This window comes from Eutrigla gurnardus, assembly GCF_963514095.1.
Source record: "Eutrigla gurnardus genome assembly, chromosome: 14".
Taxonomy (NCBI): Eukaryota; Metazoa; Chordata; class Actinopteri; order Perciformes; family Triglidae; genus Eutrigla; species Eutrigla gurnardus.
The window spans coordinates 7,627,856-7,653,451 of NC_139937.1; the positions used below are offsets into that span (position 1 = coordinate 7,627,856).

The 25,596-nt window shown below is 42.2% G+C and overlaps 1 protein-coding gene across 2 annotated transcripts; it reads left to right on the top strand.

The window, feature by feature from the left end:
* The first annotated feature begins 287 nt into the window (after positions 1-287).
* deptor (DEP domain containing MTOR-interacting protein) lies at positions 288-25,102 on the top strand. Of its 2 annotated transcripts, none has more exons than XM_084026768.1 (10): positions 288-597; positions 868-960; positions 4,433-4,611; positions 5,030-5,153; positions 11,136-11,317; positions 14,721-14,903; positions 15,701-15,838; positions 17,565-17,635; positions 17,799-17,903; positions 21,797-25,102. In XM_084026768.1, the coding sequence occupies exons 1-10, from the start codon at positions 584-586 to the stop codon at positions 21,917-21,919; spliced, it is 1,212 nt and encodes a 403-aa protein (XP_083882894.1). In that variant the 5' UTR covers positions 288-583; the 3' UTR covers positions 21,920-25,102. The 2 variants fall into 2 exon arrangements, with proteins under 2 accessions (XP_083882894.1, XP_083882895.1); XM_084026769.1 differs by having other exon boundaries at positions 871-960.
* The last annotated feature ends 494 nt before the right edge of the window (positions 25,103-25,596 follow it).

Below are 25,596 nucleotides of genomic sequence, written 5' to 3' on the forward strand. Positions count from 1 at the left end.
GCACTGTAGTAATGACCACTTTATAATTATCATTTCCATTTTTGCAAAACTAAAACACAACCAAACCCCCCCAATCACTGGATGGGTGAGTGGGGAATGAGAAAAGCTGATGAACTGTTCGACCACGCGGTGATTGAATCGAGCGCCCTCGCGTAACTCCGTAAACCCCGCCCCTCCGGTCAACTCCCCCCGTGACGTCAGCAGAGTCCTCCCAATGCGGGGGCTTTGTGGATGGGCACTGGCCGCGCCGTGGAGGAAAACGTGCATCCGTCCGGTGTGGTGTGTCAGTGACAAACAAACGGAGCCGAGAGGGAACACTCGACTGTTTTCACAAGCGTTACATTTAAAACAGCTACCGGACGGGAAGGTGTCCGCGAGGGGCACGCGCACATTAAAACGCGTGTGCAGATATCTGGAGGTGTCGGAGGTTTTCGAGGAATTCAAAGTGGCCCGATGGAGCTTGCTGGCACACTGAGGGCAGGGCTGTGACTGACTGCGTTGTTGCACGTTTCCTGGGATGGAATAATTCCCCCTCCTCATTCATCAAAGGGATCATTGATAGACTTTTCCAACTCCGCTCTCAATGGTACTCGAACGGTAAGCGAAATAATTCGAGGTGTCAGTGCATTGTTTGTTTTCTTCCATCATCGCCGCGTAGATGTTTACATGGCTTTTGTTTTTCCAGTCAATTGGTCCCATGACCTGCATGTTTGTCAGCTAGAATATGTGCACACACACTTCTGCTGCAGATACATATGTGTCATTTGTTTTCTTTGTTACTCATTTGCAAAGACTGGTGCATTTTGTCAGTGTGGAATGATGATTTGGCAACAAACACACCCCGGATCTGTGCCTCTTTTGTGTTAGCAGAGAGATGGACAGCATCGGGAACACCATGCAGAAGAAGGCTGCAGAGCTGGAGCGGCTGGCCGAGGTGCTCGTCACCGGAGAACAGCTGAGGTAGGTCGGTCTGACCCAGTCCGCTGACCCAGCTGGGTGTGCATGCAGGGAGAATTCAGGCTGTGACATAAAAAAATAAAAAAAACAATCTGAATCATCTGCAAACTGACCACCAACTTTACACCAATGATGAAATACCTAAGAATGACTCAATCCTGTAAGTAAATAATCATTGTGTAGTCAGTTTTCATGCTCGGTGTAATCAGGATAAAAGACATGACAGGACATACACTAAATAAGACAAGTGGGTGTTGTAAGTATGCTGGACAAGCAGGTTAATGATCATGCATGTAGCACTCCCTCACTGTGAACTGGCACTACTTTCAGCTCCACTGCAGCACACACAGCCAAACAAAGGCATCCACACATGCAGGAGCTTCCCTGTGCACGCTGCTGCTCCCCATCTATATAACATGCACATTTCAGCCTCAGGCATTGTCTACATTCTGCAGCATGCTGTTCAGGGTTTTTTTTTTTTTTGTGGACTGTACGCAAGACATTTCTGTTGCTCCGGTAATACAGTGCCCTTTGACCTGCACAGGGAATGATCAGCCTACTAATCATTGTCATTCCCTGCCCGTTCATCCTGCCAGGGAATTGTACCGCTAACCCTGTCAGTGTTGTTGAAATGCTGCACCCTTTGACCTACCGTACGTAAAGAAAGGCCCCAATACGCTGGTGGTGTTCGCTGGCTCACGCTCCCAGCAATGAATAGAGGCTCAGTAGGTAAAGCATGGCACCAATGGCAGGAATTTCAGCCCCCCTCTCCCCCTCCACTGAACTACGAGGGGAAATTCACAGAATCGTGCTTTCCAGTTGGGTGGGATAAACTCATATGCTGTTTCTGTTTCTGCAGAAGTACACAGTGTAACACTGCTCTCGTCTGAAGAACCATAAAAAGTAACACTGGTCATCGCCTCGAGAGATTAATCATTTGTGCCTGCACATACTCGGTGTGCTCTTGCTTAGCACCGGTGTGTGTTTTCCTGTCGTCGTATACTGTGTGTGTGTGTGGGTGTGGGTGGGTGTGTGTGTGTGTGTGTGTGTGTGTCAGTGTCCCTGGCACAGCTGTATGCTGAGGCTGCCAGCTGGCAGTGTGGCCAGTGTCAGTGAACGATGGGTTGGCTGTCCACAAGTCCTCTGAGATGCTGCTGTTGTGGGGGAAAGGGCTCGAGGTTGTGACATTCAAGGCCCATCCGCTCTCTTCTATATCTCTTTATTTCTGCGTATTGTACAGACATCAGTCTGAGAGCTGTTTTAGCCTCGCTATCGGCATGCCTTTTTAGAATGGCAATGTCATTGGTCCAAACCAAAATATCTCAAACAACTATTGGATGGATTACATTGATTCAATTGATTACATTGACCTTTTTTTACAGACATTCATGGTCTCCAGCGGATTAATGCTATTTCCCGTATCGGCAACATTAGGTTGACAATTTTGCTTTTGAATGAAATATGTAAATAACTATTATATGCATTGCCATGAAAGCTCTTGTTCACCTCAGGTTGCATCAGGTTAAAATATTTTTTTCAGCACTTTGATTTTATGACAAAATACCTGCAAAACACTGACACTTGATACTTGTTTATTAAGAATTAAAAAAATGTCAAACTTTGGTAAACATGCATGCTTAGAATGAGCATGTTGCCTTTAGCTGTGACTCAGTGTTTAACCTTGACTTCCTGCTTTAGCTGGGTCCTCTGGTCTGAATTGATATTTCAGACCAAATGATGACATGAGGGAGCGAGGAAGTCATCGTCAATTTAATTTTGAAACTAAAATTAGAGCTGAAATGAAACAATGCAGGTTTTATAATCAAGCAGTCTAATCAACACCTTTTTGTTTGATCATTTTATCACAAGCCAATGGAACATGAGCGACACGGTACTGATAACAGTACGCTGGCTGCTTTGGAATATCTTATCATGCATTTGTGTCCCATCGTGTCGACTGCTGGTATCTTCGAGCAGATCTGTTTCAGGCCGAGGGCTGAAAAGCTGACGGAAAGGAACGCAAAGATACCATGACACAAAGACACGTGCAGCTGCTGTAGTAAGGCTTGTGACCAGTTCCTAGTTGTGAATAGGCCGTTTGTTACACCCTGGCAGACTGTGGTAGAAAAGGAAACTTCGTGAATGTTTGCAGCCTGGGACTCGGCATCATTATATTCACGCTGGGAGCCGGAGCCTCAGAAACACTCTTGCTTCATTGTTTGATCTGCCCCGACTCTAGGAAACGCTTTTACAGCCAGCGACCTACACAGCAAGATTAAAAAGACCTAATACAACGTGTAGTCTGACACCCGAGTCTCCTGTAACCAAACAGCGAGATGGATTATTTTCCTTCCGGCTCCAGTTGAGATGATTTATGCGTAGATGAGACTGAAACCTCGTGGAGCTGAACAGAGGGCGAGGGGAGGATGATGTTGGACCTCGGTGGAAGTAAAGTCCTACTGAGCTTCTTGGACCAGGGCTGTCACTGCTAATCCAAAGTGATGGTCGCCAGCTATACACAGTCAGCATGTAGTGGAGCTAGTTAGCTGCAGGAAGCTTGGCTGAGGCTATGGTGGGGTGTTTCACAAACACCAGGGTCAGGAAGAGGTCACCCGATGATGGGAAGCCAGCATCTAGGCCATCTGCAGAAGCATAAGTGGATTGTCATGTCATCATGCAATATATTCGCATTATAAATCCCTGCAGACTGTGTTTGGATGCAAAGCTTAACACTTGGTTGCAAAGCTGGCAACCTGTCATCAGCTGTTCGTTGCCAAAACTTAAAATATGGTTGCCGTTTTAGTCATCATATATTTTGAATAATAAAGATCATTATGGGACACAAAAAAATAAAAGCGTCATAACCGAACACAATTCTTTGTGGCATCTGATGCATTTCTCAGAATTGGAGTCTTGTGTTATCGGTTAACTAACTCAATTTCTGGCATGCAAAATACCGGCCGTGCAGCTGTTGTTATTTTCTTCACAGATCCCTCAAAAATAAACCCAGCAAGTCACCGGCTGCTTGTTCATCCGTTCTTTCCCTTTCAATTTTTTTCAGCCCAACTTTAGAGAAATGTTAAATTGACCATTTGTTTGACAGAGTTGGTGAAATGCTGTGTCTATGAGATGACAGCAGCGTCAGCTGTTGATGACAGCATATCGGTTGCCAATGGCAACCCTAACTGTTGAGCCCTCAATGAGGGCTATGCTTTGCATTAACCTCGAGCAGACAGAGGACTGATTAACGCCGTCTAACATCATAAACATAGAGTTGACCTTATATGAATGTTTAGTTTGTTATCGAGGTAAATCCTGTTTTCTACTATCATGAGAATTATCTCATTGACTGATTTATGATATGGACATAGATAAAACTATTATTGACATTTCAAACGGACAGACTTCTGCTGGTAAACCAGACGTTTAGCATGCCGAAGAAGCCTCATCAATCTCTCTGTTTGCTGCCTTGCAGGCTGCGGCTTCATGAGGCGAAGGTGATCAAGGATCGGCGGCACCACCTGCGAACCTACCCAAACTGCTTTGTGGCGAAGGAGGTCATTGATTGGCTGATGGAACACAAGGAGGCCTCTGACCGAGACACAGCCATCAAGATCATGCAGAAGCTTTTAGACCAGAGCATCATTCACCACGGTAACGCTGAGACGTGTGTGTGTGTGTGTGTTCTCTCTCTATCCTCCCTCCCTCTCTTTGGTTCTTTCTTTCTTGGCACTTTCTAGGAACAATCTGTGCCTCTCAGATTGATTGTTTGTGTCTTTGAGCCAAGTTGCCTCTAACTTAATGTCTCACTACCTGTTTCACACACAGACACTTAAAACGGAGCGTCGGCTGCCTCTCTCCCTCTTAAGTGGAAGTTTACACAAAGTCAATTCAATATCAACTCATCCCAGCTGTAGATTAATGATGTTTGGATTTTCCTGACTGCTTCGTACAAACAGAATAAAAATTCCCATGTTCCCATTGTGCAACGCTTGTGCCGTCACTGACGACAGCCACGCTTATAGGTCATGACTGCAAACTAACCCCTCTGTGCGCGTGTGTGTGCTTACAGTGTGTGACGAGCACCGGGAGTTCAAAGACCTGAAGCTGTTTTATCGCTTCCGCAAAGACGATGGCACGTTCCCGTTGGACAGCGAAGCCAAAGTCTTCATGAGGGGACAGAGGATCTATGAGAAGTATGAACACACACAAACGCTCAGATGTGATCTTTGTCGTAGAGCTATGAGCAGAACTGAGTGGCAGTTCATATATTTGTGTAATGGAACCTGAATGATTCTTGCCATGTGGTACATGAGAATATGATGAATGTCAAATTACAAACAGCAGCTGGCTTAACTGGAAACAAGGGTTTCATTCCAGTTACGTCTTGGCGACTATTTCTTGGCAGGGGCCGTTTGCCAGGCGGATTTTGTCACATTTGGACCAAGGCGAGGTATTTTACTGCGAGATGCTGATTATTGTTAACACACATGGCTTACCTCCTCAAAGGCGGTACTGGTGAATCTTGTTGACGTGATGAATAGGGAACAATCGGTTCACAATCTGATGCTGTTTCAACTTTTCCAAAAGCGTGTGCCATGCATGGATTTCCTGCCTTCCTCGTTGTTTTTTGTCTTTGTGAGAGTGGCTGGCTGCATGCTGATTTGAGTGCAGTCAGAAATGTAAATGTGTCTTGCTGGTAGATTGGGGTTCCATTAGAACAGAGAGGATAGTATTGATCTTTACTGTTTTCTAACCGCGATGCAAGCCTGCAGGGATTTGAAAATCAGAAGACATTGGGAGCATCTTGACAAAAGATTATTCATAGCTTTTGTCGAAAGGCCGGCTGGATTTAGAAGAGGCCAGGGGACGCCACTAATGGGCCCGTGTATGTTTGTCATCAGCTTTCTACCCATGAGGCAATTGTTCCAAACGTGAGGAGGCTAATTGTTTCTATGGTAACAATGCCAAGTCTTCTGTGCATCATCATCACTCTTCTCAGTGGCATCAAGACACACACACACACACACACACACACACACACACACACACACACACACACACACACACACACACACACACACACACACACACACAGAGCTTGACTCCCCTGCCCTGGCTCACACATCTTGCCACCTCTTTGCCACATGAGTAAACAATATATCCGTGCCTCTCTCACATTCACAACAACGCGTTTATGAACAGAGACCTATTTTTTCATGTCATGTCCTATTTTTCATGTTTCTTCGACTGCACGCACACACGCACACACACACACACACACACACACACACACACACACACACACACACACACACACACACATACATACACACGGCAGTTGCATAAGAGGAAGAAAAATAGTCCAAGGAGAGACATCTGTCGTCTCAGCTCTCAAAGCTATGTGTTTATGTAATCACCATGGTGCAGCCCAGGACACACACACACACACACACACACACACACACACACACACACACACACACACACACACACACACACACACACACACACACACACACACACACAAAACCCCTCAAGGTTGCTCTGGTGGTTGCTTGCTTGCGAACTGGAGTTGCTCCATGATTATGCTTATGATAAAGTAACAGTCTTGCAACATATAAGAAACCAACTGTTTATTGAGCCTAAGTGCAAATATTTGCTTCTCTGCTCTTGGAGTGGCTGAGGAAGGGCGATGTAGGTTGGTCCTCCACATCGGTCCAGAAAGAAATATCTCACAGTAATTAGATAGTTTAACATGACATTTAACATGAAAATGGTGTGTGTGTGAGAACTGGGAGAGACAGACAGTCCGGCTCTATGTGTCTTTTCAAGGCTAGAAAATGCCTCGGTTTGGATTGTGACTCTTTGTCCCAGCAGGAACCACAGTCCTCAGTTGTGCCCACAGCTGAAACATTAGGTTAAAACCATTTGGCAGAAAAGTGAGGTTTCTTATCATAGTATATTTAGTCTTCAGGACTGCTGTTTTTGATATGTACTCCAATTTTATTTTAAGGAAAAAAGTAGTTCCATGTGCCCGAAGACGAAACATAAGCATGATAAGAAAATGGCTACGGATCAGAAACTAGAAGGAGCACAATCAAGTGTTTGGTATCTTTGAAATCCCAACATCAAAGATATCACATTTATAGTGTACCAGATTTCAAGACTGTAGACCAGCGAATGTTGTGGCATCTCCCCCTCAAATTGGTAAGAACCATTTAGCTTGTTTCAGCCCATTAACTGCAGATTGCATAGGCGGTAGACATAGACATTATTGTTGGCCATTTTCTGCATTCCAGACATCCACCACATGCTTTTTTTTTTTCTGTCAGATACATCCAAACATACTTACATACATACATATAGGATGCATGGTGTTAAAGCAAGAGAGAGCAACACAACCTTCACTTTCTAAACATACCACTGGCTCATCCTGCGTTCCACAGATAAAAAGTAAAAAGATGTCCTTGTAACCACACGGCTAAGTTACAACTGATAACAGCGAAGTAATGTCATCACTGTTGTCTCTGCTTGAGAGTAGATCCAAACATGACTTCCTGAAACCTGGTGGAATGTCTTTGGTTATTATAGGAATTGAAGTTTAAAGAAACACTAATCTGTACTGTAAATGTGTTCTGATAAGTCCATTAAACAGTGTTACCCTTTATTTATTGTTCCAAGGTCGCCGTAAGGAGCCTTTGGAGACTGTAACGGAGATTAAGAGCTGTACAAATAAATTTGTGGTATGCATCTTATGATGATGTAGACAACATGCTCATTTAGAAGACTCTAACTTGCCAAGAGGAAGTGAAAATAGGAAGCACAAACGTTTCTTTTTAAAATGTTATTACTGCTCAATAATACTGAGCTGTGGGCCTCTTGTAAAGTAAATGCAACAAAATAGAATTAAATGACAAGAAGGCCATTTCAGGTTGAGCTCTGCGTAAACCTGCACACCTCCAGGTCAGATGATTCTGGCTCTGATGTTTTCCATTGGAACTCCCTGAATGTTTGCCTACCTGTGACTGAGAGCAGGTTAAAGCCTTGTGGTCTTCCAACCAAGTCTCAGTGGGCACCACTCCGACTCCATTAGGTCTGCTGACCTTACACCCACGCTGAGTGCATATCCAGGTAATGGCAGCTCGCCTTGACCCACTTTAAGCTATTGTGAGCCATTCACACACTGTATGTACAGTTTAACGCCTGGCTTATACTACATAGCATTCAAGATGCTATTATTCAAAGAGCTGTGCTTTGAGTCAATCCTTTTAAGCTAACATAACACAATCTGTTGACTTAACATGTTTGAATGGATTAAATGGCATTGTGCACACAGCCACGTGGAACATTATGTTCTTCCAACCAGAGTATGGTGATTCCAATGTGGGGTGTTCCTCCAACAAAAGCTCCTCATCTATCACAATTTGACACCCAAACAAATGCGTTCTGTTAGTGTGTTGAAGAGTGAAGGGCTTAAGAAGCAGTCCTGGGTGTGCACCTCACCCCGCAACCCGGGGTTTAACTTTAGGAGTACAGTAGCACCCTGGGACCGAGTTTAACGAGGACGGACATCTTCTCTTGGCTTTTTACAAGCTGCACCTGATTTAGGTTTTTGCCACTAATGTTCTGCATCCCACACGCTGTTAAATTGTGTGACACAGTATATCAGGTTTGTTTTAGTACTATATAAAAAGTCCTATTTAGCCTCTTTTTAAAAATACATAGAAGCTACAAAATTCATGAGAGGGGTATTTACTGATGTTTTTTTTATTGTCGCAAACATTTTTTAAATCTCTTTTACCTGTGTTAACCACAGAACCTCATCTAACCAAAAACCCATCCAAGTTAACCAGAAGTGCTAAAATGTTCCATCCAAAGGATGATGTTGCAGATATTCACTCTCTGATAACTTTTAGTTTTCCATAATTTAATTCCATGAAATGTCCTTAGAATTCCTACAAATCTCCCATAAATCCCACAATAGTCTGTTTGGTGTATGAAGTAGAGCCCGACCGATGAAGGATTTTGAAGGCCGATACCGATACAAATGTTTGTTGATTTAAAAATCCGATATTCCAATATATAGGCCGATATTTATTTTTATTTTTTTTATTTCAGAAACGCGTAACATAACATTAACAGATTTCCCTAACATTAGTTATTTGTAGTTATTTATGAGTCTTCACAAAAATAATATGATAATGCAGTTTAAAAATAAACTTGTTTATTTTATTGTCACAACGGAACAGAGGAACATCAAAATATATTCAAGTTCTGATAAATAAAAATACAAACTCAAGATATAAAAATTAAAGTCCTTTGAACAAAAACACAACAACAACAAACAAACACAAAGTTATCAGTATTAAAAGACTTGGTAAGCTTCATAAATATAACTTCGAACAAGACCGGCGACAAATTCTGTTAAGTTCTATGAGGGTGTTTCGTATTTATTTATCGGCAATTATAAAGGCCGATAAATGCAGATACCGATAGTTTGGAAAATGCCTTATATCGGCCGATAATATCGGCCCGCCGATATATCGGTCGGGCTCTAGTGTGGAGTTGTTGAGTGATTGATTGACAGCCGTTTAAAGCGAATGTGGGATTGCAGTTTGTGCAAAACAGCAAACAAATACAGGTTTTTCTCCTTGATGATATACTTCATTGCTAGCACATGTTCAGACATGTTCAGGTGTATCACAGTAGACTTATTGTTTCTAATCACTGCCTGTCTGATTTCTGTACTATGTGAGTGTTCTGGTGACAGTATTTAGGTGCAAGTGGGTGTGAATGTGTGTTTATAGGGGGAGAGTCAGCATTTCTTATCTGTGCATGTGTGTACTTGTCTGACCTATTATGTTCAACTGTGTCTGTGTCATCCAGAAGAGATAACACCACCTGCTTGATGTAATCCTCTAATAAAGACAGTTCAGAATGACACACATTTATAAGCAAAACCAATAAAATGTTTGTTTTCGTAGATACTTTATGGACTTTATGGCTGTGAAACACAATTTTATATGAACTTTGAGTCCACAAAGTCACAAATTATGTTATTGTCAGTGAAAGAGATCTCATATGTTTTTCCTGGTGTAATTACCTTGTCATCACACACATCTGATAAGTAGTTTTGGTTTGTGAGACTCCAGGAATAACATGAATCTAGTTAACTTTCACTCATGTGGTTGAAGTGCTAATCTGCAGACAGTTACAGTGAGTGCACCGTTTGTGCTTTTGACTCTGCAGATTACAGAGTGGAGAAATGGGCTGGGCTGCTGGTTTGGAGGATTTTCCCTCCTGGAAATTCCCACTTAAAAGATCGTACTTTTCACAATAACCACCATTTTACTCAACGCATCTCTTAATAATAATACAATAAACGTATAGAGCGCTTTTCATAGTTCTACTATGTTGCTTTTGCTATGGGAAGGAGTGTGGTGGTGGAGCAGGGCAGGGCCTGGTTGTGGAGGGCTTTGTGAGTGAGGAGGAGGAGGAGGAGGAGGAGGATGAGGAGGATGCTTTGTGGTAGAGGGAACACGTGGAGGTTCTGGAGGACGGGGGTTATGAGGTCACGGGAGGGTGAGCGGGTTTGAAGGTCAGTGGCAGAGTTTTGAATGTACTGGAGTTTATTGAGGAGTTTGGGTGATGAGCCGTACAACATGCTGTTGCAGTAGTCCAGTCTGGAGGTGATGAAGACGGGGATCTGTGGTGTCTGGTGTCGATGGTGGGGCTGAAGCCATGGGAGGTTTTGGTGATAGATTTGACACCAATGATGCACATGTCCGTTTTATTGCACTTAAGTGGGATAATTAAATGGTGCTTAAGGGTTGTGTTATTATTGCCCATAAATGTTGCTGCATTGGTGAAAACTCACATTTAATCCCATCACACGTAACATTATTAAAGCTCACGATCCCTGCCTGCTGTTGCTATGGAGACATCAGCCAGACCTGGTAAATAGTGCTCCAATTTATAATAAACTAAATGTATTCAAACTGCTGAATTCATTCACAGTTCAAATAAAGCTAAACCTGTCTTCTAACTGCCATTAATGGAGTGGGTCCCTTTAAGCTAAGTCTACAGATTGCCTTTTGAGGTCTACACCCTCCTCTGCCCCACTCTTAGGCTTCCTAACCAAATAAAGTAACACAACTCTACTGTCTTCTCTCCAGGTTGATGAACACAGAAAACACCCTGTTGCAAACCAGGGAGGAGGAGGAGGACGGGAGCTTCGAGCGGGCGCTGGTGGCCTCTGAGTTCATCGACTGGCTGCTGCTGGAGGGGGAGATGGCAACCAGGGAGGAGGCGGAGCATCTGGGACGGCGGCTTCTTGAACATGGCATCATCCAGCACGGTGAGGAGGGCGATGGGGAAATGGTTCCTGTTCCTTTATGCCTGAACACAATTTAAACAGCCTACTGTGTCATTCAATTAAGTGGATGCAAAATCGAGGTAAAAAATACTTCAGCCCTTCAACAACAAAAAACAGGTCAATACAGTCTCAGATGGGAAACTGAAAACGTTTAAAAGTTCAGCACCCATTTGCGTCCGCTCCTAAAACTCCTTGCAACTTATTTTGGGCTCCTAGACCCAGACTATATGTCACACTGGCTGGTTTTGTATTTCACTAGTCTGTGTGTTTCCCATGGCTGACCTGACCTGCCTCAGCGCCGCGTTCAAGAGTGAGTGGAGTTACTGATGTTACCGAGTAATAAACACGAGCAAAATGTGACCTGAATGTCACGGCCAAGAAGGTCAACAAGTTCCTACCGGCTGAAGGGCCGGGGCCAGGGCTATCAGGTTATCTGTGAATATGTGAGCCATAAATATATACATGTATGTACTTGTTTTATGTGATCGGTGCAGCTGATCTTCTTAGCAGTGGTGGAAGAAGTGCTCTGACCTTGAGTAAAAGTACTGATACCACTATTTGAAAATACACCTGCATTCAAAAAGCATGTTTAAGTCTATGTAGCTGTTAAAGTTGGAGCTCATTTTACCTGTCAAATCATATTTAATCATATTTTATTACATTGCATTAATTTAGCAAACGGCACAATGCTCTACCAGCTTTGCTGCAGCAACCAGTAAAATATTACTGTGAAAAGGAAAAGAGTAATCCTAGCCGTCAGATAAATGTAGTGAAGTAAAAAGTACAGTGTTTCCTTCTCAAATGTAGAAATATAAAGTAGCACAAACCAAACAATAAAAACTCCCCAAAAAGCGATCAGAAAACGGGTAGAAGCAGATTTTCTGCATCAGTACGTGTCTAGCGTTGTGTGTAACAGCGTTTTCTCATTGACTTTTGTGCAGTGTAGTCAAACATGCAGCTCCCAGGTGTGAACGTGTTTGCAGCCGCTCGTTAAATCAGGACAGTTAGAGGCAAAATCAGCACCAGCTGTTTGAATGCTTTAGTCATCTGAACAACAGTACAGGTCATATCGATGGTGATGTCTGAGAGCTGATCAGCCAATTTGGGATTATCGGAGCACCGAGTTGACCGCCGACCCACACAAGGTTATTGTTTGTGTGCATGTGTGTATCCGCCTGGGAGGCGTGTCCTACGATGGTCGTTATTCTCCGCTCTCCGGTGAGTTTACATTTGAGATTTTCTCTTACGGTTGGCGTAGATCCTGAATGAGTTTCTGTTGTGTCACCGCACGGCATGAAATTTAATTTGACGACGATGTCTGCGCTTCACCCCCAAGGCTGATTCAATTATTATTTTTCTGCAGCAAAGTCATGGGGCCTTTCCATTTATTTTTCATATGAATACACAGTAATATGCAGATGTCTCCATTCTTTTAATTTGATCTAAAATGTATAGAGACGTTTAAAAAAAACGAATGTATGATAGAATACAGAATACATTACGTTGTGGCATTGAGCATGTGCAATGCACAGCTGAGCGTTGACATGTGGGAGTGCTTTGGTGTGGATTACAGACTGTATGTGTCCACAAGGAGGAATACATCATAAAAGTACTGCTGCTACTTCCTGTAGTTAATGTAATACAGAGAGTGATCTGCTTCCTGCTGGCCTTAGTGTCATCCTCCCTGTGGATTATGTGTGGACTTTGTAGTGTTTCATATCCTCATACACCCCTTAGTTACAAATGAGTTTTTTGTTTTGTTTTTAAAACTAGTTTAGTTTTATTGATCATGTGTTTACAGGCTTCCGGTTCCCATTAAAAACGCGTTATAAACACATTGGACACGGAGAGATAACTATCTTATCTGCGTCCCGGCTCTGTTTGCTGGGCAGAGGTCGTGCTCACACATTCATTCATTTATTCATTCATTCAGAGTCTAGATGGATCCACATTGTGTTCGGTAATCATTGTTTAAGGTCAAACAATATGGCAGCTGTTTTCCGCAGCACGCATCCAACCAGCCGAGACAACGGAAGAAGTAGCTTGAATATGGCCCGAAAAGTAAAAGTTCCAGATATTGTTGGAAGGAAATGTAAGAATATAAATCACATGAATGGTTGCTGTATCACTGTGCCAGAGATAGTGGGCCAATAGCAGGCTGTAATCGTACTGGGTGAGGCTTTCTACAGGAAACAACATCTCTCTAAATCAGGTTCATGGAAAACTAGCAAGAGAAACTAGCGTTGCAGTGTTACAGTAGTTCAGTCAGTTTATTGTGGAGGGTCTAAAGGCTGCTCCATAGTGTGTGTTTTCCTTTTGTCACCTATTATAAAAGGATTTTGTGAGGTTGACAATAGCCTTTCACCCACAAACACACATGTGGACTTACCACAAGCCCAGTGTGTGTTTGCTATTGTACTGAAAGCTGATAAACAACAACTAAATGACCGACACAGTGGAAACCCACTAGATTAGCATACACATCCGTTAAAGATGTGAGGATACAGTAACTGTCTGACAGGAACTGGTGCTGGAGGGATGGACTAAGGGTATGTAGATAGGTAATGTCTTCAGTTCAATGAGTTAAAATAAGCAAGCTTGAATACAGCTTAATTCATGTAGCAGAGTGGTTGCTGGGCTCGCTTATGCATTTCTTGTGATTTCTTCTAATAATTGTCCTATTGATTTATGCATCATCACAGAAATTCCTTCCAGAGACTTGAACGCTTAAAGGCACAGATCAGTATCAAAGTAGATAAAAATAACCAAAAAGGGGCCAATTGATAAAAAAGTAGATAAAATTTGTTTTAAAGAATTGTTCAATTGAGCCACTGTAAATTGAGGACTGTATCTTCCATTTTTCCCCCAAAAAATTCTGTCTTTCTTTTTAAACGTCTGAGTTCAGGAAATACTTTTCAGTTCTTTAAGCAAAAAAACCCAAACACTTCTGTAAAAGCAGCACTTGAACATGGACGATGTGGTTTAAATAAAACTGTACTGTAACTCCTCAGTGCGGCCGGTCTTATCGGCCGGCTGAGGTCGACGCTCTCTGAGGTCACGTAATGTTTGATCAGCTCAGTACAGATTGTTTAGTGCTGCTTTGTTGAGTTCAGTTTCAGTCTGAAAAGGTTTTTTTTAGCCTGGCTGACCCCTGGTAATAATTATTACATATTCTCTTAGTTGTTAAAATAAAGAGTTAGACTAAAGGGGTGTGACTCACAGACAGAATAGAAACTCATTTAACAGAGAGCGACTGCTCAGGTTGTTTAGAGAATCACAGCCAAGATGAATTAATCAGTGAATATCCATCATGATGATGTTTTTTTGCTTTCTTCATGTCTTATTTCTCTTTAACAAAGTCTATTTATTTTTTCTTTGTCACCAGTCACCAACAAGCACCACTTTGTCGACGGGCCCCTCCTCTACCAGTTCAGGATGAATTTCCGGCGACGACGACGATTGCTCGAACTTCTTCATGAGCGCAGCCGCAGCATCCCCGAGAGTCACGACAGCCCCTTTTGTCTTCGCAAACAAAACTCAGATGGCGGCAACACCAGCTTCCTCTCAGGTACACACTACCATGAACATGTCTAACTTCAATATTATACAGGACGCCAGCTATTAGTAGCAGTGTGTGGTTGACAGAGAGGCCGAGGTTACTTGTCCTTCAAACGACTATTGCGTTATCTTCTGTTGACACACACACACGCAATATTTGGTGGTTTCTGCAATATGAAGATAATAAGTTGAGCTATTTGTGTTGCTAAACAGAAGAACATGATGAAGGTTGAGTCACACAGTCCAGTCTGAAAAATAAGCAAAAATCTCACTCTGTGGCCGTGGATTCCTATGTTCCCCCCTTAGTGGCCACAAAGATATTTACGTGGATATAAAATGATTGGACGAGGGCTGCAATTTAGATGCTTCACTGAAAACTAACATAAAGAGTCCACTTTTCCATCTTCAACTTTGGCTGTGGTTATTTTAATAACTACTGCTGGAGACGTTGATTCTCAAAAACTTGGAACACCATCGACTCACATTGAGTTCCTCTGGGAAACATGCATAATTGAAAGATGTACCTTAAAATGCTTGTAATTAGCAAACTAGTGTAGAAAAACAAACATATGTGCTGACTTGTACTAATTGCGGGGGATTAAATGAGGGATTTGTCTTCTGAATATTAATGAAGTTAAAGCTTTTATGTAAAGACGCAGCTGTGGTTCCTACCTTTAATGCTGACGATTTACCTGCAGGTAGAAAAAGGACAAGTTAATAAACGTTTGTATTACTTCCAATCTATATCTGTCTTCATTGCTTTCTCCTGTCTGTCTTTGGTCTCGCACGTCTCTCTCTCTGTCTCAGTGAGTCCCACCAAAGAGATCAAGATGGTGGTCGGAGTCCGGCGGAGCAGCATGAGCAGCAGCTGTGGCAGCAGCGGTTATTACAGCAGCAGTCCTACGCTCAGCAGCAGCCCACCTGTCCTCTGCAACCCCAAGTCTGGTGAGATGACATGGATACACACAATGTATACATGTATAGAGTGTAGTTTGTGAAGGGCCTCAATGTGCAGCAAGAAAAACTAGAGGTGAACTTAGTTTATTTATTTTATTTTAGTTTGTGTCAGCTTTTATGGAGAATGTTTTGTCATGAAAATAGGCCTCAAAGACACTGTTTATGAACGCTGTATTATTCATGTGGTGTTTATGACATCAGTGACAGAAAATTGATGTATGATGTATTTAAAAGGCTATATTGTTTCTGGTAGATATAGAAGTACAAAAACTTAAAGCAGGTTATACCCAAATGACTTAACCCACCTCCTGCCATTCATTAGAAAACAAACTTTACTTTATTGGACTTAAAGAAATCAATAATACCTCATTTTAACTACAGAGGGTGATCGATATGTGCGGCTTGTAGCAAGTAATAAATGTGCATGTCATTTCGTGGAGATCTGAATGATGAAGTGATGCCTTTTGTGTGTGTGTGTGTGTGTGTTTCTGGTGTGTGCGTGTGTGTGTTTCTGCTTTGTGTGTGTGTGTGTGTGTGTGTGTTTCTGCTTTGTGTGTGTGCCAAGTGTTCAGCTTTGTGTGTCTTCGCTACCTTGAGGTTTCCTTTGATGTGTCTAATCCAAGCAGAGTCCTTGACAGAGCCTCTGTGTAGCACCAGGGCCCCCCTTGACACAGTCCTCACACAATGAACAGGAAAAGGAAGGCACACTCACAAACACGCACAGAAAACTCCGCTCTACCTCACATTAACCTTAGTGATTGTTTGTGTCACACGATTGGAAGACGAGGAATCCACAAATATAAAAGGTTCAAACAACCAAAGCTCTGGTATTTTCTTATGAAGCCAGACAGATAAAAAGAGATGCTGGCAGACGATGAGGTATTAAAGAGAAGTTGTTCTGTCGATCTGATCAGATCGGGATTTCCACGGTGAGATTATGTAAATTTCCAGATCAAGAGGATGAAAAGGTCTGCCTCACTTCACTTCCTCTGTCTTATCAGATTAGAATGAAGTACTACACAGACCTTAAGTGATTTGTCAAGGAGACGTACTGAGCAGTACGCACACGGTATCCACGGTTTGTGCTTTCAGGCTCAACACAAGTCATTTTAGCACTTTCAGCATTTTTGTTTGCCCATATTATCTTTATCAAGCCGTTGTTTTCTGTCTGTGTGGAAACAGCTGCTGATGTGAATATGATTATAATCAAACATTAAACCGCAGAATGTCAGCAATGACTTTAAGTGATTAATTACACAATAGACACATTTTTAGTGAGAGGTGCACATTCTCGACACACACGTGTCTTCAATACGACCGGTTGATGTGAGGGCAAGTTTGTATGCGTGTTGTGCATTGATTCGTTCAACATCTGGCTTCATTTGAACTAATGGAGTGAATATAAAGTTAAATTAAGATCTTTTTTCAGACACAAAAGTCTGTGTGGCGTGGAGTCGTGTTGAAATGAGCAATGGTTAGGGGAAGTTGGAGGAGGGGAATCTATACTGTTTCAGGAAGCAGCAAAGCCTGCAGGCCCTGTTAACATGTGACTGACATTAGTGCTTTCTCCACACTTTCGAGTGTGTGTGTGTGTGTGTGCGCCTGTTTACATGTGTGTGCGCCTGTTTACATGTGTGTGCACATGTTTGCGGGCGTGCTTGTCACGGTTACCAAGTAACATTTTACATGCGTCTCTGTGTGTTTCTCCCAACAGTCCTGAAAAGACAAGTGAGTCCAGAGGAGCTGCAGACACCAGGAGGACCTTATCTAAAGAAGACATTCACTGTACGACTCACTCTTTTTGGGAACAGTATATAAATATGTAAAACTGGCTACAACCACACAATGAGCAGGTTTTGGCTTCGGTCAAATACAAACCATGTGCATTTAAAAACAGTGAGACGTCATTGTATCAACGTGTCATGTCTTCGTCTTCATTGTTGCTCAGATCGTAGGTGATGCTGTAGGTTGGGGCTTCGTGGTGCGAGGCAGCAAACCCTGTCACATCCAGGCCGTGGACCCTGGTGGACCTGCAGCTGCTGCTGGCATGAAGGTAAATGACAGGAAACGTGTGTGGAGTCCTGAAGGCACTGTGAGCCCTAAAAGGCTCCCTCCATCTCCTCATGCATTGAGTTAAGGAAAGGAGCGTAAATGTTGCAGATGAGGAGGTATTGCAGCCTTTGTTTTACATGAAAATGGACTGTATGTAATCTGTTGAGGCTGCAGCACCGTTGAACAATGCCTGTAAATGAATAATGTTACAGGCACAATAAATACTAGCTGTTTGCCCATGATATTTGAAATCACAACTTCTGTGCTTGGTTGCTAAGTTGTTGCACTGACAGTTGACAGTTTGAATAGTGTTTTATTATTTAGTGGGCTGTGAGAGAAGTGTTAGACAAGAGAAAAACAGGTAAAGAATAAAGAGTCTTGGATAACATCCTGTAATGAGTTGGATGGTTGGGACGGGAGCAGAGAGGAGCTGTAAAGGCATGGAAAGTGGTGAGGGCTGAAACAGTCCTAAAGAGGGAACACAGGGTCATGGTGGCTCTGCAGCTGGCAAGAAGGTATGTAAGCAGAGTGGCAGCAAGGAATCCTGGGAATGCAGAGCATGGCGACTTAACAACGTGGAGAGAGGAGGCGAGAGCAGCAATAGAATAAAAAAGCAGCAGGAAGCCAGGAATAGGAGCAGAGAGTTATTAAGCACATAAACCATTAGTTGTGTTTTGAAAAGTCGTTATTTGAATTATTTATGAACCGTGGCTAATGTCCAGTGGATACTTGAAAGGATAAACATTATTATGAGTTAGTCAAATTCAAATGTTTCCTCAGGCTTTGCGTATCATCTGTGTTTTTACGGAAACCCAGAGGAGACAACTCTTTGGAAACATGAATGTGGAGCTCCAGGGTTTTTATCTATGCAATGATTTCAAATCATTTTTCAGCTAAAAACTGCAAAGCTACTGTTGCTTTCTCCCCGTACTGTCATCCAAATCAAAGGATGTTAACTCAGAGCCGTGAGCTGAAGAGTGTGGAGCATGAGGAATGAGGTGCAGGATCTTCAATATTAATGCTGAAAGAGGAAACAGTCCGTGGAAATAATATCACTTCTGCTTGTGTTACTGTTAACTGTTCGCCTATCGCCATGGAAACATGTGTCGTGGTTGGCAGTTTGTTATAAATGTGGCCTCATAAAGCATGTGTGTGTGTATAATTAGCTCTGTTGACCTGATGGTGGACTGATGTGTGGACATCATGGAATGTGTCACATTTCAAAACATTTGTGTTTTTTTTTTAATGTATCTGAAATGTAGCATTGTTTATTATGTCCTGAAGGCAAAAACCCCTCAAAGAAAATCACATTAGGTACGAGCTATTCACTCAGTATCATGGTAGATTACATTCCCAGTTTATCTATGAGGAGGAGTTCATTGCCGTTCCTAGAAGGTTAGACCTGTTTGGTTTTATCGATGTGTGATTATAAGCAGTCATACAGTCCAGCTGTGAGGTGTTGGCAGTGCGGTCCAGACAAAAGGCCAAAGGAGAAACTTGCACCTATTGACCTCAGTGGGGTTTCAAACGCTGCTGCTCTGTATCTTTTTTCCACATCCCACAGACACACACATCAGCAGCATCCTGCTCCTAATGGATCCAAGCTCTTATGTAACTGTTGCACTTTTACGGGGCGGCAGCAGGTAGAGCAGGGCGTGTGTGTGTTTATCTTTGTGTCCATTTGTGCAACCCACTGTACTGTGCTGCATGTGTGTTTGCAGACCTTTAGTGTGTGTGCACTGAACAATATGCTCCGTTGCATTTTTTTGCACCATGCCCTACATTAATACATTTAAAGTTAGATGAAGCAGGAACTGTTGCATGTTGTAATCTCCAAATACTTTGTATAAAATATCATTTTAAGATGAACATTTAATCCCATCTTCGAGTACGTTGATTGTGCTGAAGACACACAATGATGACCAGCTGAGACATTCTGCAAAGCAGCTGTTAGTCTGACTCTCTGAAAGCAAAGATTCAACATTTTGGGAAATATTCTTATCCTTAATACTTCTTCCTGGAGTCTTGTCGTTGCCGTGTGGTTGCCAAGCAACCAAAAGACTAATGAGTGAGCTAAAAAAAATGGGTTCTGTTTTATCCTGACTTTAATCCTGCATTGGTCGCCCAAATTCATTTTACAATTTACAAAATTACAAATACATTATACTAAATTATTATTAACCTGGATTTTGAACCTTCATCATTCTCAGCAAGAAGCTGAACAAGCGGAACAATTTCTTTAAAACCCCAACCAACCAGGGAACCCTACTGTGTGTTTGGTTTCTACTTCAGTCAGTTGTTTTTCCTCCGGCCTTCTCGTTGCTCGAGGGACATGCATGCAAATATGGCCTCATCCATCCAGTATTTTGGTGAAGAACAAATCCTCTCCATTGCATACAGCCGCTGTTGCTGCATGAATATCTCTGCGTAGGCTTCTTACCACGTACTGTTTATTCTCTCTCCACGTCTTCTCCCCGTGCCCGTTTCTGTCTCATGCTTGCTGTGGGTGAGAGTGATTTTCTGAGTGTAAGGAGACATTAAGTCCAGCTGGGCCTCGGCCAAGACCAACAAGCCCACAGCCTGAAAGGAGAGGCGCACCAGTGGGAGAGAAGGAAGGGGGGAGTGTTGGAGTAGGAGAGAGTTAAAGCGGTTGAAAGGGAAAGTGGAACGGAGAGAGAAATGAGTATCCGGAGTACTCTTGACTTTGCAAGTAGTAGGATATAAGCTGCAGAGGTTTAGATGTAATTACAGTGAGAGTCTGAAACTCCTCTGCAGGATTAACAGTCTGGGATTGTTTTTCATCTTTCCTCCATCACTCTTTTAATCTCTCCTTCCACTTATGCCATCTGCCTATTCTGATCTGTCCTTTATGAAATATGCATCAAGGCTGGAACAATGCCATGAAAATAGATAAATAGTAACATGTATGTAACATCAGTTTATGTGAGGGAGTGGCGGTTTAAATAGCCGCTGCCTGTAAATGCTTCCTGAGTCGAGGTGACACACATCTGTAAACGTTTTTTCCCCGTCATCACTCAGCACTCACTTTGTCGATTTATAGGCAATATACATATCGGAGTGACGATGTGCTTTTGTTCTCTGTGGCCTCTCGTCTTTTACAGCGTTTGCAATTAATTGGGAGTGTGCTTGCGTATGAGTGTGTGCCTGAAATAGCTTTGCAAAAAGCCAAGCTAAACCACGGCGGCAGCAGCAGGAACGGAGGCATCGAGCCTCCGTGTCAGAGCAGCCGAGGTGGAGCGCTGGCTAAAGAGCCATCAGGGAGGTGGGGTTCAGGTTCACGCGTGACACAGGAGTGATCTGAACGTGCCTGTTATGTTGTACCTGGTTTTATTGATGCAGGGCGACACTATCAGTGTTTATTGTTTCTCTTTATTATTGGGAGCTTTGAGTGTGATTGCTTCCCCTCTTTTTGGCTCCGTGAGCTCACTGAGTGGACAAATAGTTGGTTGCATTTACAAACGTGGTCCTGAAGTGTTCGGAGCTGCTCTCTGGACAACAGCACGGCTGGTTTAACCTGTTCGGGGGCCTCGGGGCCCCGGACCTTATGCAACGTATACAAAAAACAACATTTACGTAGTTCCACATTTGGGAAAAATGCTTATTTGCACTTTTGCAGATAGTTAAATAGGAAGTGTGATGCCATTCTATATTTTCTTACAGTGGTATTAATCTCATCGTTAAGCATACTTTCTAGTCCGTTAGTCTAAATATTTAAATGTTATAGGATTTAATGTTTTTGCATACGTGTATGAAACCCTGTGTGTTCGATGTGTTTTAAATGTTGCCTGTGTTGATACCATCCTAGCCAGGGAAAGAGACTTTATAACATCCAGAGCATAACTCATCTGTCCTCTCTGTCCACCGTTTCTTTAGGTGTGCCACTTTGTGGTGTCGGTGAACGGACGGAACGTCCTCGCTCAGGACTACCGGAGCGTCAGCAACCTGATCCTAACCGGACCCCGGACAATCGTCATGGAGGTGATGGAGGAGTCTTAAGTCTGAGGGGAGCCGTAGCCGAACCCCTCATAGATGAGTAGTGCGGTAGTAACATGGGGACTAGAAGGTTTAATACTTGACCTCGAAACCACAGCGACGGAGACAGCAGGCGCAACTCGCACCATCGGTGCCAACATTGTTTGGACAAGGTGGATGACTGGGAGACGGCGTGTGTTCAACAATGTGGGTATTCAAGTCAAGTCAATGATTCAACCCGTAGACACAACACGCAGGTTGTCCTTTATTTTTTTCTTTAGATTTAGATGCGGACATATAACAGAGGCACTATTTCTACGGATGGTGATCCGACTGCTTCAGTGTGCCCACAAGGACGCTCAGATCTTAATGAAGAGGCTCCAGGTTTTTCTGCTGAAGAGGCTCACCGTTTCTGTTTGCAACCAGAGCTGTTTCACCAATCTGTTTGCCGACCATGACAAGTATTTACAGGACGAGACATGAAGTTTGTCATTAGAACCAGATAATGATATCTGAGAATATTTCATGCCTGACACATTCAGTGACCTTTCCCCTAGTTCATTTGCAATCACCAGACTCAAAGCTTCTGATGGCTCAACACTGCCCTCTGCTGGAGGGACGGGAAGACACAAAGAGGGAGCATTCATACGACTACAATAGTAAATCACAAGTCTGGTTTCAGGGTTTTCTTTCCTTGCTGGAGAACCAGTGTGTTAAATAGTAAAAGGGCACATTTCTACCCTTTGTTGTTGGAAAAAAAATAACAAATATATTGATGCCCATGTAGATTTACATGGATGTTAGGTTAGTTTACATAATAAAAATAAAGTGATGAGCAGTATGTGACATGGCATAACAGGCACAATGTAAATAGAAAAGACTTAATGCACAAACAAACTTTAATTTGGAAACTTTAAAAAGATTTTCTTCTCGCAAAGAGTAGACTCAATTGAAAATGTATTGATATATTCTTTAAGGGTTAAAGGTTAGGATGACTACATGAGCACTTGAACTATTACATATTTCATTCAAAGTGACAAAAGCACTTAAGTGACAAAAGTTTTCTTGAATAAAAAATACAATTTTGAATTTGAATATGTATATACATATAAATATATGTAGACAGTTTTTTATGCATTTTTCCCAATCCTGTGAAACCACAAACCAAATATAATTATTTCTTTATTATTATTTGATTAAAACTGGACTAAAGCAGGCTCGATGTTTATATCAATAGATTTTGTCTACAAAATACCATCCGAATAAATTGTGTGTTTGTAGACTGTGCCACCATGTGCTTAGACATAATAGCATGAGAAGACCACATTTAAAATATATAATAAGAAAAAGAAGAGAATGGTTAAGTGATGCCCATGTTGCTCTCTCTCTCTCTCACACACACACACACACACACACACACACACACACACACACACACACACACACACACGTGTCTGTAATTGATGTTTAACTCCTGAGTGAGTAAAGTCTTGTTTCTATATTGTATAGGCCAATAGTGATGGCTCTTAGGGCTATGCCATTACTCTGGAACCTGGAGTTACAATACATAACTACTGTTACTTGTTTGTTTTAGATGAAACAACACTGCCTGCTTCATTGAATATGCACTTAGATTAGTCCTGAAGTGAAATTATGACTAAAATTAAATGCAGTAAACTTTTTTTCTATTCTTACATTCAGGAAATCTTTGTGTCAAACTTTAGAAAACACACACACACACACACACACACACGCACGCACGCACACACACACACACACACACACACACACACACACACACACACACACACACACACACACACACACACACACACACACACAATATCTCAAAGGAAACTGCCTCCAAGTCTCTGAAGTGATTCAGTGGGCATCTCATCGTTGTTACTCCGTGTGTTTGGATGTGGTACGCAGTGAAATGCATGATTCCTGTAAATCTGTGCTTATGTAACATTATCTTCTATCCAAAGCACTTCTTCAGTCCTTTGACTTGCATTATCCGACAAATCATTTCAGAAGTAAAGTACAGTCGGCTCTTAAACAATCTTTGTTCCCAGCATGCTTTTCTGCACTGAACCCCCATTTTCAGAAGAACAACAGGACAACAAATCCTCGACTATATAAAATTAATAAAAAATATTCTAGAATATTTTACAAACTTTGGTAATGCCCTAGTTGACAAATATTCATGACATTTTGTCTTGGATACTGATCTCAACTCATGTTGGGTGATGCCATGTAACACAAAGGTCATGGATATCTTGTTGTTTTGGGTTTGGAGAGGATATCATGGGGACCCTTGACACATATTTGAAGATGCTTTGATACTTTCCCCCATTTCTTTAATGAGATGTTTCCAATCAGCTGGCAGCACAACACAATTCACTTATTCTGCATGAGTGATTCTTCTATTAGGGTTTTTCATTAGTCGACTGCAGAGATATGGTTAGTCTTTAAACGCTGATATCTACACTCAGCATGGGTCTTGTTTTCTACTTTGTTCTTTTAAATGAAAATAATCTGTCTGAAGGGATGGGATTCTGGTAAAGGAGATTGAAAGTGTTTCTGGTTTGTAGAAATATAGAAATATGCAGAAGTGTCACTTCACATGCATTCAAAAGTATTGAAGGAGTTCTGGTCATTAGTTGGCTGAAACACCGACGCTTCAACCATCATAAGCCTGAGAGCATTTTTGCCTTAAAACCTCATTTTGCTGCTAATCACGGTTCGTGGTCATCTAATCTCTTGTTCTGTTCCCAGATCTGTTTATCTCTGACCTTGTTTATTGAAAGTGATCGTTGTACCAGGTGATCATGCATCAGTTCTGTTGACAATCAGTGATTTTTGGACACAACTTTCAAATTCAGCAGTTTCTAAAGCCAGGGTCTGACAGAATGAATTTCCTTTAATGTGATGTTGATATTGTCAGTTTTATATTTCAGCTTTGGTGATTGATTGGTTCACTTGTTTAAATAAAGGGATTCTTTATGCTTTATGTTCACCTTCTGAGGCTGAAGTGAGGGCCATAACATATTCAGTGTGTTTATTTTCTCCGCTATCAGGGATTGAATGTTGGTTTTGACGACAATATAAACTCACAGTACCACAGTCTGTTTTTGACAAAGCAGCTGAAGCTCATTCTGATGTATGAAACAGTTGATTAAGTGTTTAATAAACATACTGATTCTATTCTGTGCTCATGATTTCATCTTCAGGACTGTTGGACGTCCTTGTACGTATTTGACATGATTTAGGCTCACGTGTTAACTTTTGGGTCTGATTTATTGCTGATGAGTGTTTTGGCTGTGCATGTCAGGAAAAAAAATCACTCTTTAGTAGAAATAAAGCAAGACTCTGACGGATGTGACCTAACATACAGCTCCATCATATCTTAAGGGAGTGATTTCCCAAAACTGCAAAGTCACTCGACTAAACTCATGAAAAAGTGTTTTTTATTAATAGAATATTTTATACCAATGAAATACGGTATATTTTTTCCAGGCCTATAAACATTTTCCAAAACAAGAAAAATGTTTGGTTGAGCCCAACTCATGGCTGCAATAAATCCATAACCTGTGACGGGTGCTCTCTTTTTAGATGCACTACCAAAACACTACCAGCAGGGGCTGCTGCTATACTGTAGCACACAATCTGCACTGTATATACCCTACACCCCCACAGTC

Excerpts from the sequence above, each read along its gene's own strand:
- deptor (XM_084026768.1), top strand. Across the intron at positions 961-4,432 it reads GTCACCGGAGAACAGCTGAG|GCTGCGGCTTCATGAGGCGA; the intron begins GTAGGTCGGTCT and ends GCTGCCTTGCAG. Across the intron at positions 17,904-21,796 it reads CAGCTGCTGCTGGCATGAAG|GTGTGCCACTTTGTGGTGTC; the intron begins GTAAATGACAGG and ends CCGTTTCTTTAG.